A 13,955-nucleotide genomic window follows, 5' to 3' on the forward strand; every position below is an offset into this window, starting at 1 on the left:
ATAACGACACCTAAAACAAAGCCAAAAAATCCAAAAGCAGACTGACCACAAGATAGAAATCCCGCACACGAATGTCCGTGCAGGTGTTACAGGCGGTCCTGCGAGTTGTCGGATCAGTCGGCTCGCTGCTCGTTACCGGGGGGCAGCACGAGGCCGCTCGTCCATCACCATCACCACCACCACCACCACAAGGCGCCGACGGTAACGACGCCGGTGACGGCCGCCACGACGACGACGGGCGTCCTCGAGAGCACGAGGCACACGCGGAGCTGCGAGTACGCGCGTCGCACCACCGAACCCGAGCTCAACCAGCAGCAGCAGCAGCAGCAACACTTCGGTCTACCGATACTCAGCGTCTCGGAGCCCAGCCCACCCGACGAGGTCGACCGGGCTGACGACTACTTGTAGGGCTTGCTCGCCGAGGGCTCCACCAGCTCCCCGCCATCGTCCCCCTCCCACGCACCCTTTGCCAAGGAGCTCCTCGTCTAGCTCGCCCGCTACATGCAGCCTACTGCCCCCTCGGCTTCTCTTGACGTCTCTCTTCTTGTGTATCTGTAATTGCATGTTCGGTTTCTCGGCTGCGATGCACGGTACTTGACCAACCAGGACTATGTAATAAGTACCGAGTGCGTTGTTCAAGGGGCCGAGAAATGAAGGGAGAGAGAAAGAGAGAGAGAGAATGAGAGACTGCCTCGGAACTGGACTGTGCGTGCGAGCGTTGTGCTGCGTTGCGTTATAGGCATGTACCTATATAGCGATATAATATACTGTCACCGAATTATTATATGAACGAGGCATCGAATTTAGACTTATCGCTCTTATTCCAGATTCTATATTATATACTACTAATTATACGTGCTCTGCAGTACTGGTCTTATTTTTATACGTATGAACGGTTATCTTCTCTATACATTGTAGAAACACGTGTGTTCTCGGGTCTCGAGTATATAGGTATAGGTTCGCGCTAATTCGACACGTTGTTATGTCCAGTAATGCGCCCTTTTAGTTTTCTATACCTAGACTATAAATTGAAACTAAATTGATCAAGTGCACGTTGGTATGGTTTGACGCGAGGTTTTCCTGAATTGTATTATTTGTACAGATTTCAATAGCATGTCATAAGCATCGTGAGACCAGTCAATATAATCACGTAAAAGGCGTTTTTTCTAATATCACTTGGTGTACATACAACTATGGAAATACACAAGTGGAACAACTGTCATCCCATACACACGATACATCGTATTATACATTTGCGACAGCAGCGCATATACTACAGGAATATAAAAAAAAGGTTCTGACCTATCTAAAAACCTCTATCCACTATCGAAGAGGAAGTACCTATACGATAATTTAATCGCTATTTTTTACGACGTGTATAAAAGGAACGGAATATCTGAAAGCGCATAAATTCCGCGTAGAGCAATTCACATTACACGCGGGGCGGAGAAAGTGAAACAACACAAAGGCTCGCGCGCGCGATTGTCTTATCAAGTCGTCGCTCTTCAGTATACATAACAAACGAGGCAAGAGATAAGCGCGACAATTAATAGACACGACGCGGCTGACTGGCCCTCGACTATGTATACTACTGGTGCAGCAGTCGACGCTCCGCAAAAACGGCTCCGGCACGCGTACGCAGAACCTACAAAACCGTCCGACTATATCCTTATCAGTGGACGAGGCGAGAGGGAGCCTTGTTCTCTAATTGTATCACGACGCGGGGATATGGTTTTATATTTAATTATATGGCGCTGACCTATATTTCGTCGGGGGTTCAATGGAACGAGTCGACGTTGGTCAGACATTGATATTATTGATACGGGTGCGTTAGAGCGATCGGCTGTATTTCCAAATTTTAATAATAGTAACAAACAATTGATTGGCTAAAACGAATCGACGCAATTACACAAGGAGGCTCCCGACTCTATCGTGCCCCCATCGGTTCGTCTGTACATATACCTATACATAGTATCTTATAATATACACTAATACACACAATTTGTATATAATAGTTATATATTAAACGAATTAAAGACCTGTAACGATAAATAAAAGAAAAAACTATATAAGCTATATATATATATATACACCATATAAAGATACATCTATATAAAAATCTCTAAGTTGATAGCGAGTGCGATCGCGCCTATAATATACCCTTAAACGTCTATATAATTTTGTCCAGCGCGCTGAAGGGTGTACCATTCGCACATACATTCGTACAATATATGCAAATGATACATCCTCCTTCGCGCGCGTATAAACATATACCTTTCGTGCCGTCGCGCGTACACGCATAACAGCGGGGGCGAAATATACAGCAAATTCTGGGAACAATGGAAAAAAAATACAACGTACGGTTTCTGCGGTAAATAGCTCGAGGATATCTGGGGTTACGCGAACTCTCGGCTCTCCATGTACACGTCCGCGTATACATGTACAACATACGGACACATGTACACACACGTCTATATGGAATTTCGAGGGCTGCGCAGAGTATACGAAGCAAAAACCTCGGCTCTCTCTGTATACGGTATACAGCTCGCGCTCGGTAGAGCACACGGCAAGTGATTTAACGCACGGCTGAGAGAGAGAGAGAGAGAGAGAGAGAGAGAGAGAGAGGGCTGTCTGCGGCGCGCACTTTTTGCGGAAAACATTCCTGACCAAGTCTAGGCAACGGACGTTTTCAAGCCGATACCTCGTATCGCTCGCTGGGTGTCATTTGTTTTCGTCGTTGTGAAATTTTTCGAGATTTGTAGTTCGCAAACGATATCGAATATCGTATGTTATTAAAGCGTGAAACGATAATTGGCCTTATTTATCGTCGTCCGAGACGTTCTTCGCGATTACCGTAATTTGCTCTAATCGGTCGGTAAATTTCAGTTGGCAACAGATTGCCCTGCACGATGGAACCCGAAGCGAGATGGTATCACAAGCGCTTGGAAACGTACGAGCAACGGAAGCGATCGAAATCGCGTGCTCGCGAAACTTTCGAGACTTTTCCGCGCGAAATGCGCGCGACAGAGAAAAAATTTTAAAATATAATAGTACACCTTTCCAACTTTTATTCTATATACGGCTCTTTTTCAATTTTTCAAGATTTATGATTATCTGCCATATAACGACGAACTTGCACCGGTGTCAACTGTCAATTACTCGTAAAGTTTATTGAAAATGAATTTCAGAGCTATGAGCTAATAATAATAACGTAGTGAAGCTCGAAGTAGAGCATAATAGTGTATAGCAAGACGTTTTAATTGCAAATGATAAACTCTCGCAGAAACGGACCCCAGATTCCTCCAGCAGGCTCTCATAGCCTAAATATACGCGGCTATACCGACGTTATAGCATATATTTACATAATAAATACACATACAGCGAATACGGCGAATCATGTAACGCTCATTTGCCGGCTCGAGCAGAAATTTCCTCTGGACTTGCATTGTGTGCTCGTAACCTGTAGAGAATAAACCTTAGCTGTGTTTACACAATCTCGCGCTCGCTTTAGGCGGCTAAAATTATGCACTCAGCCTTTTCGTTCCGTTTTTGTAGTATCCTTTGATTACCATTGCCCTCTGTTTATATATGTATAACTTTTATAAGAGACGTATTTTTGTATATTCATAGAAAATTGCAGGTGAACTCGAGGTGAGAAAAATTTGAATTCGATGCGCGCGAAAACAATACACGGCCGATTGAATTTCTGCTTCGGCGCGGCTTTGTAAGAGAGGGGCACCGAGTGTACACTCGGCGGTGTATAAGCGCAGAAGACGAATGCGGCGTTACATGCATTCCTCGCATATGTAAAGAAAATCGAATCGATAGCGTAACCTTAACTCTCTTTCACGTATGTGTGGCATCTCGCATTCCACAGCTCATTGATCCGTGTACCTATCCCCAGCCCACTCACCTGGCGTTATCGTCTCTGCACTGTGTGCGGGGAAGAATAATCTGAGCTTTCGAGGATTGTTTTCGTCTATACAGTGCAAAGTCCGATACGCTACCCATATAATATTCAGGAATAATGCCTCGATTGGAATGGAGAGGAGTAATTAGAAAATGTGTGCATGGCTCGTGTTTTAGAGAACGAGATAAAATACAGTTGATATATTTTTATTATAAACACGATGGAAAAGAGAGAAGTCCCTTTGACAAGGTATCAAGCACATGTACATAAAATAACAGCGATCGATCTCTTTCATCTCGCGTACAGTCGTACGCTACATGCATGAACGCTTTCATTCTCCATTAACTTTGACTTTTGTTTTTCAATTGCCAGGAAAACGTCAAAGCGTTACAGTGAATTTCTTCAGCCTCCGGCATGAAAAGAGAATCAAACGTGTGCAAACCGGTAAATTACTTTTTCCCGACGTTTTAAAATACTCGCAAGTGTATGCACTGAGATCCTTAAAAATTCTTTTAGTTCCTTTGTAACATCTTTCTGTCACACGTATAAACTTGTAAATTTTCATATACATTTTTTTCTATACTTTCATATCATAACATCTATACGCTGGGTGACTTATCATCAAAAACACAACTCAATTATTCGACGAAGTCATAAATACCGTACATACATCATAGCTGTTAAGATAGATACATTGCGTTATAATACGCGGAAAAAATAATAACAAGCTAATATACAATACCGTGTGTCCTAAAGAAGATATGCAAGTGGCATATACAGTATAATTTTTTACCAATTCAGAAGACCGTATTGGGAACTGAGATTTGATTTCTTGATTTCTTATTGTTGTTTAAGAAATACTATCTCTAGTAAGTATAATGATATTTTTCGAAAAATCTGTAAGATTTTTCCATGATGCAAAATCGCCGATTACTATTCTCAATAAGCTCAATTTCTAAGGATAGCTTAAAACTAAGACGCTAAAAACTGATATTATAGTCGAGAGAAGCAATATTTGATTTCAAACGGGGTCATAAAATGAAAACATCCGAGATTTAAAAAATTATAAAATAGTCCAGTCGTGTATAATTATTACGTGTACTCCAAAAAAAATGGCGTAAGAGATACGTCGTAGAAAATGAAAATTTCATCATATCATAATTTTATATGTGCTATCATCGACCAATCCGTCAAGTATAAATTATTATTATACATATGGAATCGTATACAAAATTATTGATTAAGTTTTAATACTCGAACGATTTATAAGACTTTACGAATTAATAAATGCTCATATCTTTATATAGAATATAAAGTAGCGTGTAACATAACGTGTTTTCGACTTTCTTGACTATAAATATATTTACAACGAAGTCCATTGAGTATACATCAGTGTAGGAATTATGTCGATGTATAGACGTGTCTTTCAATTACCGACGTAGATAGATCAACGTCCAGAGAAATAAATATTATATACGAGATTACAAAATAGAAAACAGAGTACATTGATGTAAAACTACGTGAGACCTTCTCTATTGATACAAGGTGTCTCATTGTAAGATTAAACTTATATAATTCAATAAAACTATTTCAATTTTTACAAAATGTACAACAATATCTCCTTTTAAGAAATAAAATGTAGCAATACGAAAATTATGAAAAGGATATTTTTTGAGTAACCGAACCAATATACATCACGATTTATTTTTTATTTCAATACCGTAATTCTAAAATATTTTACATATGTAAGTGTAACTGTAATGAGATTTACATCAATGAACTTATATCCATTTGAATATACCAAACCGTACTGTAATGACATAGTATAAATTTCGTGAATTACAAGTTAAACTATTAAATGATGCCTCAAATATATGAATAAAAGAAAATAAATAAACCATCATTGTGAATGTTAATTGTAGTATCAATTATATATGAGACGCAAAGATTAAAGATCTCTAAAAGTTATTTGGAGTTTAGAATTAAATACAATTTTGAAATAGTAAAGATAATAGCATAAAGTATTTAGTGTTCCTCACATTATATAAATAAATATATGACGTTGATCTCAATGTCCGTTTACTGATAAAATTATATTGGTATAAAATTAATGATAAAATGACTTTAATACAGTGTAAATTCCAATGACGCTAGCAAGAAAATTAAGATGTTATTGAATTATAAATATAACTTCAATATCTATAACATTGAAAATAATAGAAAACAGATAAACGATTTCGCACAACAAAAAAGGATTCAATATTTATGAAATGTACACAATACGGACGATATAAGATAAATTGAATAAAAAAAGGATCTATTTTCTCAAATAAATATGTCGTGAGACAGTTATTGTTGTATAATTTGTAACATCAAACAGATGATTCGATGAAATTCCGGTGCTCGAGCAGCATTATAGAGATGTTAGATATAGTTATATTGGACGGAATCGATTAATTATTTATGAACCGACCACCGAATGCGCAGAGGACCAATAACTGTCTGGTTTGCTCTGCGTATAATATAGAATAAATTCATGTGAAATACGCGCATCTATACACACGCGCCAAATTAAGCAAATTGGGTTTGACAGTAGATACATACGTGTAACGTATTATACGTATATTTCATAATAAATACGGCTATAAAAGAGAACACTATAGTACTTGGATCGACGTTCATATATTTATGTAAATTACGAATTACATAATGTTATTATTTGTAACAATGTTGGAACACATCGCTAATGCTTAATTCTTATATCGACGTTTTCTATCAATATTTCATAAAAATGGAAGCCAGACATAATTCTTTACGGTATTTTATAGACTAAAGACGTCAAAAACTTTATGCTTTAATAATCGATCTATGTATCAAGTAGAACCTTCAAGTAATCAAACTTTTTCAGATTTTTTTTCAGTGATGAAAAATCACAATTCGTAAATTTAAATTACAGCAATTAAACGTTTTAACTTTGTACATACGTTTTTTAGAACTAAAGTAAAATTTCTAGCAAGAAGAAAACTTTTCAAATATTTCAACACTGATACTTTCCAACGGGACCAATGCTATTATGACGATACGACACAAGTACGGGTTTTGTCTTTGAAAATACTTAAGAATTACGAAATCTTAATTAACGTGTGTATAACCAACTAAAACAATTCGGCTAAAGCAGCAAATTCTATACTCCTATTCAGTGCGTCGTCTTTGTAAAGTCAATACTCGCATAATATAGTAAAAAACTATGTAATGAAAATCATTCAAAAGCAAGAACCAAAAACAATAAATTCTCAACAAACCCAAACGAACACCTTCTCAACAATTCACGCATCGACGTCTGCAAAGGGAGAAAGCTCTGATTAGTATCTGATGTTCCACTTCGACTGGCAATGAAATGCAGGTATATAGATATATCTCTCTCGTACATGTCGTGCTTTCCTCGCTCGCTCGCGACGAATAAAAGGGACGAATGAAAGATAACTAGTCAGAGCGCGTGGACTGATAAAACTCGCATACGACGAAATAGCTCCGATTCGGCAGTATCGCGCATTGCATTCTGTGACGCGTGAAGCGAACCTTGTGCCACACACGCGGTGAATCAAACGGCTTCACATATTGATTGCGTTGGTCGGCGATCAATTATTCAAGTGCGGCTAGTCAATGAAACCCGACGTCGCTTAACTTGGGACGAGCGCGAAAAAGTCTCAAGGTCGACATTGACTTATCTCTCTCTATCTAACTATCTGATGAGAAACGAAAACGAAGTCACCCGATCGATTTTTCTTTTTTTTATCATCATAGATATGATGCGTTTCTCTTTATCATCGTCATCGGTGCATAGAAACATGCAGAATCTTGTACAGATGTATGTACGTTCAAATCAACGGAGAACTTGCTCTACGAATAAAAGCTGCATTTTATTATAATTTGTAAAGAAACATCTCCGATGCATCCTACTTTCGACATGAGCATAACACGATTATAGTTTGCCTATTATAATATGTACGTTTCTAAAAGAAAAAGAAAATACTGCGAGATCATGTAAATACACAGACTTGCCTTGCACTTAAAATTCGACGCACGGTAATTCGACGAAATAATCCGATTACCAGACAAAACAACAACTAGCCTTAAATCTTAGAAATCTTTACCTTATATTATAAATTATATTTATAGAACAGTGTGGCTAAAATCCGCTGTTAAGTCACGCCTATCTGTGACTAAAGCAGTCCTTTTTTGCACCGTGTTTATCACACTGGCTACGCATGGTGCAAATAAGGACTACTTTAGTCACGAATAGGCGAGACTTGCGGATTTTAGCAGTCTGTGCTATAAAATTTTATACGATACTCTTGACTTAAGTGGTCCTTTTTTACACGGCGCTTAGCGCCCTCGCTGCGCTCGGGTGCTAACTGCGCCGTGTAAAAAAGAACCATAAGTCACACGTATCGTAATGTACTATATGCGTACGAAATCGTGTAAGTGTAGATATAGCTATATAACTTCCTTCGACGAAACTAGCCTTACCAGCCTTATAATTACAATTCTTACGTAGCAGTTCTTTAGATTACCGTTATCTGCTTTTGTCCTGTATAGTAGAGCATCAACCCTTTGAAGCGTCGATCGACTTGTGCCGACACACCACCTCTATATTAGTAAACGATTATAACTTTTAGCGATACTCTATTAGCTTGCACCAGGCGTTCTAGATTTGTATAAATTATCCAAGGCGACATGCGCGTAATTTTTGACTCAGACGAAAAAAGCACTCGCATCATCGCGCCTGTATATTATTACCCTATATACGAATTCTAATTCTCAACTCCTTGTGTATAATTAACTGTAGCCTGCAATTCCTATATGAATTGTATAATTTAGATGAAATAAAAATTGGAAGTATAATGCATTTTGATTACATGTAACATACGTATGTCACTGTAAGGAAAATGAGCCAACCTCAATATTATTATATTGTCATGATTAATTAATTTATGTCGCTGTAAATCTCCTTGTAATAGCTTGTAAGATATCCATGTATAAAGTATGTGACAAGTCTCCTCCATCTTCTTCTCTTTATCTTTTTTGCTATTGTTCAATAACTCCTTTGTTTGTATAACTGAACGATCTAAACAAATTACATATTATGTATAAAAATGTTTATGACAAATACAATATTTCAATTTTATTTCGCCTTATTTATTGTACATAATACATAATACACACGCCTCTGAGACTCGCGTGTGCTGTAGTTTTAGAATTTTTGTTCTTATTATTCCCAATTGTTCTTCACCTTAATTCTTTCAGACAAAATTTAATTTTTTGCTAGCATTATATTTTAACGATAGAAAGTGCGATATTATAATAATCATAATTTCACAAAGTTGTAATCAAAATCAGTAAAATCGGGCAGTTATACCATGCGCAGCTCAACACAGCTATATAATGCACTGAGTTCGTAGATAGCGTTGAGGAAATAGAAAAGCAACCTTGTGCCACCTATATTCACTGGACAGAGACTCGAAAAGATGGAACAATACGATAACAGTAGAGCTCATTTTTCTGAGTAAGAATAATACTTGGAAGATTATTGTACAGGTGTCTAATTTATATTGTTCTAAATAATACATTGTCCAACGTTTGAATTCTACTCAAAAGAACTTGTGTCCGAAGGTACTACTCTGTATTCCGCATTGTCGGTTTTGCGCGTCGCAGAAAACCGTCGATATCTTTCCCACGTCTGATTGTAACTAAAGCCCATTTGCCGACCATGCGCAGTAGCAATAGTAGTTATCTCCCTGGCAACCTCTATTAAAATGCGATATTTTGAAGCTCATTTTAAATTCCTATAGGTACAGCGTACGGTAAGTCTTGCCAAATTTTCGATTTTCCTAATATTTATGCTGTTAGGTATGGTATCGATTACAAAATTTCTACGTTGTATTACTCAAAAATATTTCTGAAATGTATAGAGCTTTGAAAATGGATGAATGGGTTAGATTTTTTAAAGCAAAATTAACACTCCTCTCCAATACACAATAAATCTGATCCGAGGTTCCTCGAATACTCAAGGGTAGTACGGATCAACATAGGTTCATCATGAACAACTGATTATGATGCCTTACAAGGTATTTGATTTCACCTTTGTCTTTTCTCAAATAAGATAAACAATATAACAAAAGTTCTTTTATATAAAAATCTTATTTATTCTCGCTTAGAATCAATATCTTTGAAATTGTTACATTACAAAATTAGACTATTTACATCGTTGCATGAAGAAATTAAAACATTAAATCATGCACTGTTTGTGAAAAGTACATTAATTTTTCTAAAGTTGAAAATTTTAAGTTTTCAATTGCACAAGTATCATATGTATTTCTTGCATTATCTTTTGAATTTAGAATAAATAGAATGCACAACCTGCATTCAATAAATGAAAATAAAAGTCTATGTACATTAGAGAATATTTGCACAATATTATCCCTATAGACTGTACAATATAATATAAAATTTCAATTCAACATAATAACGGAAGAATCCTCAGATTGATTAGCTTTTTCACTAAAAGATTCATCGTCTTGGGATGTCACATCACCACTTAAAATACTACTATCTTTCGATTGATTGAAATTCATGCTTTCTAGAGGTAAATCTACAGAACTACCTTCTTTAACTTCATAGCTACTACTAATATTTATAGTAGCTCCATCTGACGTACTAGCTGAAGAGGAATCTTCACGTGGGTATTTTTCACATATAATCTCAATTGAACTGTCATTCGCTACAGTTGTAGCTTCTTGAACATTTCTTTTTTTCTTTAAATCTGCCATTAACTCTGCCCATGGATCCTCAAACATGCTTTTTAAATCAACAAACTCTGAAATTGGTATTTTTCTATGCGAGTATGGGTCGTTCTGAAAAATAATATAAAAGATATTGTCATATAAAAAAATATCATAAAATGCAGTTACATTATGTTAGTTAGTTATGATTATAGCAAAATGTAACATTAAACAATAATAATATACATTAATAAGCATAATGAAACTGTACATACCGGTCTGAACTGCTTATTCCTCTGAAACTTTTGAGGCGTGTATGGGCTTCCTGAATTGGCTTGGAAATTATTTCTGTGATTGTTATAACCCTGGTTATAACTACCAGATATGCCAGTGTTGGAAAACCGCTGGTTGTGTCTCTCGTTTGGTTGTCGTCTGTTTCCTCGATTATTATGATAAAACGTGGGAGAGCTCGTCTCCAAAGGAATCATATTGCCTTCGAATTGATAGTTCCCAGCGTTGTTTGGTCCAGGAAACCGGTGATAATTGTCGTTGTTGTTCCTCATTTGATTGTGACCATAACCTCTTTGCCGACCACGGCCGCGATAGAAGTTACCTCCCTGACCGCCGGGCGTGCTCAGCGGAGATTTTTTCATCTTGAGATTTGTAGACGCTATATACCTACTTGGTATTTAATGAAAATGCTACGACTCGGGCAAAATTAACGTCGATTCGAAAACGAAACAGTTAATCAAAAAAGAAAAATAAACCAGCGTTACTTGGACTCCATGATTGATGCCCAAGTAGATTACCGTTTCGATATTCGATAACTACGAACTTCAGATCGATCACTGACTTTCGACTTCGGCGGCTATGTTCCGCCCAACGCCGGAACGCCCCCACAACACAACATCCTGTCTAGGGATAATTGGTGAATCTAGGGATTTTACTTTGTCCGCAACGAGTTCCGTAGCTAAGGTAGATTTCTGATGCAACGCAATGCGGTATAGACTCTAAGCGGGATATTTGAGTATTCGAGCAAGGAAATTAAGCAAAAGAAGAACAGAGATGCTATGCTGCGAGGCAAGAGCTTTGCTCACAAGAAGTACTGATTTTAGTACAGAATAGAAAAATACAGTAGAATACTTAGCGTACTAGGCTAGGCCGCCGACGATCTAGCCGTGAAGAAGATAATGCGTTATAGATATTCAAATAAAGGGTAGACAGAAAACGAACCTTGCGAATGAACAAAGTATACCAGAGATCTCCATAAATTCCAAGCTGGCTCTGTTATCAAGTTAACATTTGCGCACCTTTCTTCACATGATCGTGAGGTGACGCACTCTGACACTGAAGATACGAACTAACAGCAAGCCAATGTATTCGTAACTCTGTCGGTAATCGCAAATAAAATAGAGCAAATAATGATTTTTAGAACTATGTATATACAATATATACGTACATGTATACTTTCATAGTATAATCAATACTTTCATAAACATTTACGTAAGACGAAAACGTTAAACTTTACAAATCCGATTTCTTTTGTTTAATGCGGAATAATAATCACAGTAATTTTGCATTTTATAAACATATTCTTTGATTTATGAAAATTTAGAGTTTAAAGATTGTACACGACAAATAATTAGCTATTTTATTATTACCGAATATGCATTGTACATATGTATGTACATACTTGATAAATTGTGATGAGTTATATTTGCAAAAGGAAATAACGAGATAGACTATATTAATTCATAAAATTTAAGAGCTTAAGCCACAATTTATTCGTAGTAAAGTTATAATTATTCAATCGAAATAAGAACTGCACATTAAAATTTCAAATTTTCGAAGCATAAGGCGACGTATGATTGAAACTTCTATAAACATGTCACTTCTGCCATAAATAATTTTTGAGTTTATAAAACATGTTCATCGTCGCATTTGTAATTCTTTCTATGAAACCGATATATTTCATCAATATAGTTTGCACTTTTTCAACACTAGTATCAGTCTGCCTCGAAGTGTCGTTTACTCGTATAAAAACGGAATCTGTACTCAGATGACTTAAATCACTAGATTCCGAGATGTGACTTAAAAAATCGCTGATCTCGTCAGTTGTCAATCGTTGACTGCTGGTCCGATTTAAATTTCTTATCAGATCACACCCATAAAAATCGTTGTTCATGAGTATAGAATCTGTGCTCAACTGTCTTATCAAATCCCCAGGCTCCGGCATGCTGCTTAAAAGATCACTGATTTTGTCAGTTGACAATCGCTGATTGATGCTGCCAGTTGAATCTTTCATAAAATCTCGTCCATCAAAATTGTTTTGCATAAAAACGGAATCCGTGCTCAAGCGACTTAAATTTGTAGGTTTTGTAAGCTTATTTTTGTAAAAATCTTTGGCCTTGTCAGTCAACATTTTGATATCGCTGATCTCTTCATAGCTACTACTAATGTTCATAGTAGCTCCGTCTGACGTACTAGTTGTAGAGGAATCTTCAAGTGCGTATTTCTCACATTTAATATCAACTGAACTGTCATTCGCTACAGTTCTAGGTTTTTGAGCATTTTTTTTATCTTCTAAATCTGCCATCAACTCTGCCCATGGATCGTTAAACATGCTTTTTAAATCAACGAACTCCGAAATTGGCATCTTTCTATACGAGTAGGGATCATTGTTCTGAAAAACAATATAAATATTGTCATATAAATGATGATATGAAACCAAATTCTTTGAACCGACATTCTTCTCGCGTTTGTAATCGAGAACAGCTATCATAACGCCAGTGCAGGAATTTGTTCACCAAGTAATGCAACACGTATCGTAAGAATATGTAAAAGTACACTATACGGTTGAGAAAATACTCTACTTACCAACTCGCGTGGAACTTCTGGATTTATTGTCGATGAAAGAGGTTTGAGACATATTCGTAAGTGTCTTAGATTTTCTTCAGTTTCGTCAAATTCACTTTGATTTTGTTCCATTAGTTGTCTTTAAAATTAATCTAGTGTAGGACGAATAAAAATTCTCAAGTGTTCACACGTTTATAAATAGTTATAATAGTATTAAAACGTTATAATAAATTAAAAGTATTATAATCAGATAGAAGGCGGCGACCACGTATAACATCTTTGACGCTACTGACGTAGCTTTCCTCTTGGCCCAACGGTCAGCTAAGTAATAAGCTTTTATTCCAGGAATCGTTACATGTCAAGTTCTACCAACATAATATGGAACGAGGATAAATGCGGAAGGATAT

General features: G+C 36.8%; 3 protein-coding genes across 23 annotated transcripts in view; 1 reads left to right on the forward strand and 2 right to left on the reverse strand.

The window, feature by feature from the left end:
* The window catches only part of LOC100679723, a 72,317-nt gene extending 63,219 nt beyond the window's left edge, over positions 1–9,098 (forward strand). For 16 of the 20 annotated variants that reach the window (XM_008217450.4, XM_031931731.2, XM_008217451.4 and 13 more), the window contains one exon: positions 57–9,098. In XM_008217450.4, the coding sequence (XP_008215672.1) occupies positions 57–408 (352 nt within the window). In that variant the 3' untranslated portion in view covers positions 409–9,098. The remainder of the gene's footprint in view (positions 1–56) is intronic. The other 4 variants (XM_031931737.2, XM_031931741.2, XM_032600131.1 and 1 more) reach the window with 1 other exon arrangement.
* On the reverse strand, positions 3,978–11,991 carry LOC100679917 (epsin). Of its 2 annotated transcripts, XR_004344959.1 has the most exons (3): positions 10,968–11,991; positions 9,137–10,824; positions 3,978–9,038 (listed from the first exon to the last, which is right to left on the reverse strand). XR_004344959.1 is itself a non-coding variant. In XM_003424552.5 (2 exons), exons 1-2 carry the CDS (start codon positions 11,343–11,345, stop codon positions 10,423–10,425), a joined length of 780 nt encoding a protein of 259 aa, XP_003424600.1. In that variant the 5' UTR covers positions 11,346–11,991; the 3' UTR covers positions 3,978–10,422. The 2 variants fall into 2 exon arrangements, 1 of the variants encoding a protein (XP_003424600.1); XM_003424552.5 differs by having other exon boundaries at positions 3,978–10,824.
* Positions 11,992–12,439: 448 nt separating this feature from the next.
* LOC100679948 lies at positions 12,440–13,787 on the reverse strand. The gene is made up of 2 exons (XM_003424578.5): positions 13,570–13,787; positions 12,440–13,375 (listed from the first exon to the last, which is right to left on the reverse strand). The coding sequence occupies exons 1-2, from the start codon at positions 13,678–13,680 to the stop codon at positions 12,581–12,583; spliced, it is 906 nt and encodes a 301-aa protein (XP_003424626.1). The 5' UTR covers positions 13,681–13,787; the 3' UTR covers positions 12,440–12,580.
* Between the last annotated feature and the right edge of the window lie 168 nt (positions 13,788–13,955).

Source organism: Nasonia vitripennis, chromosome 5 (genome assembly GCF_009193385.2).
Source record: "Nasonia vitripennis strain AsymCx chromosome 5, Nvit_psr_1.1, whole genome shotgun sequence".
NCBI classification, from domain to species: domain Eukaryota; kingdom Metazoa; phylum Arthropoda; class Insecta; order Hymenoptera; family Pteromalidae; genus Nasonia; species Nasonia vitripennis.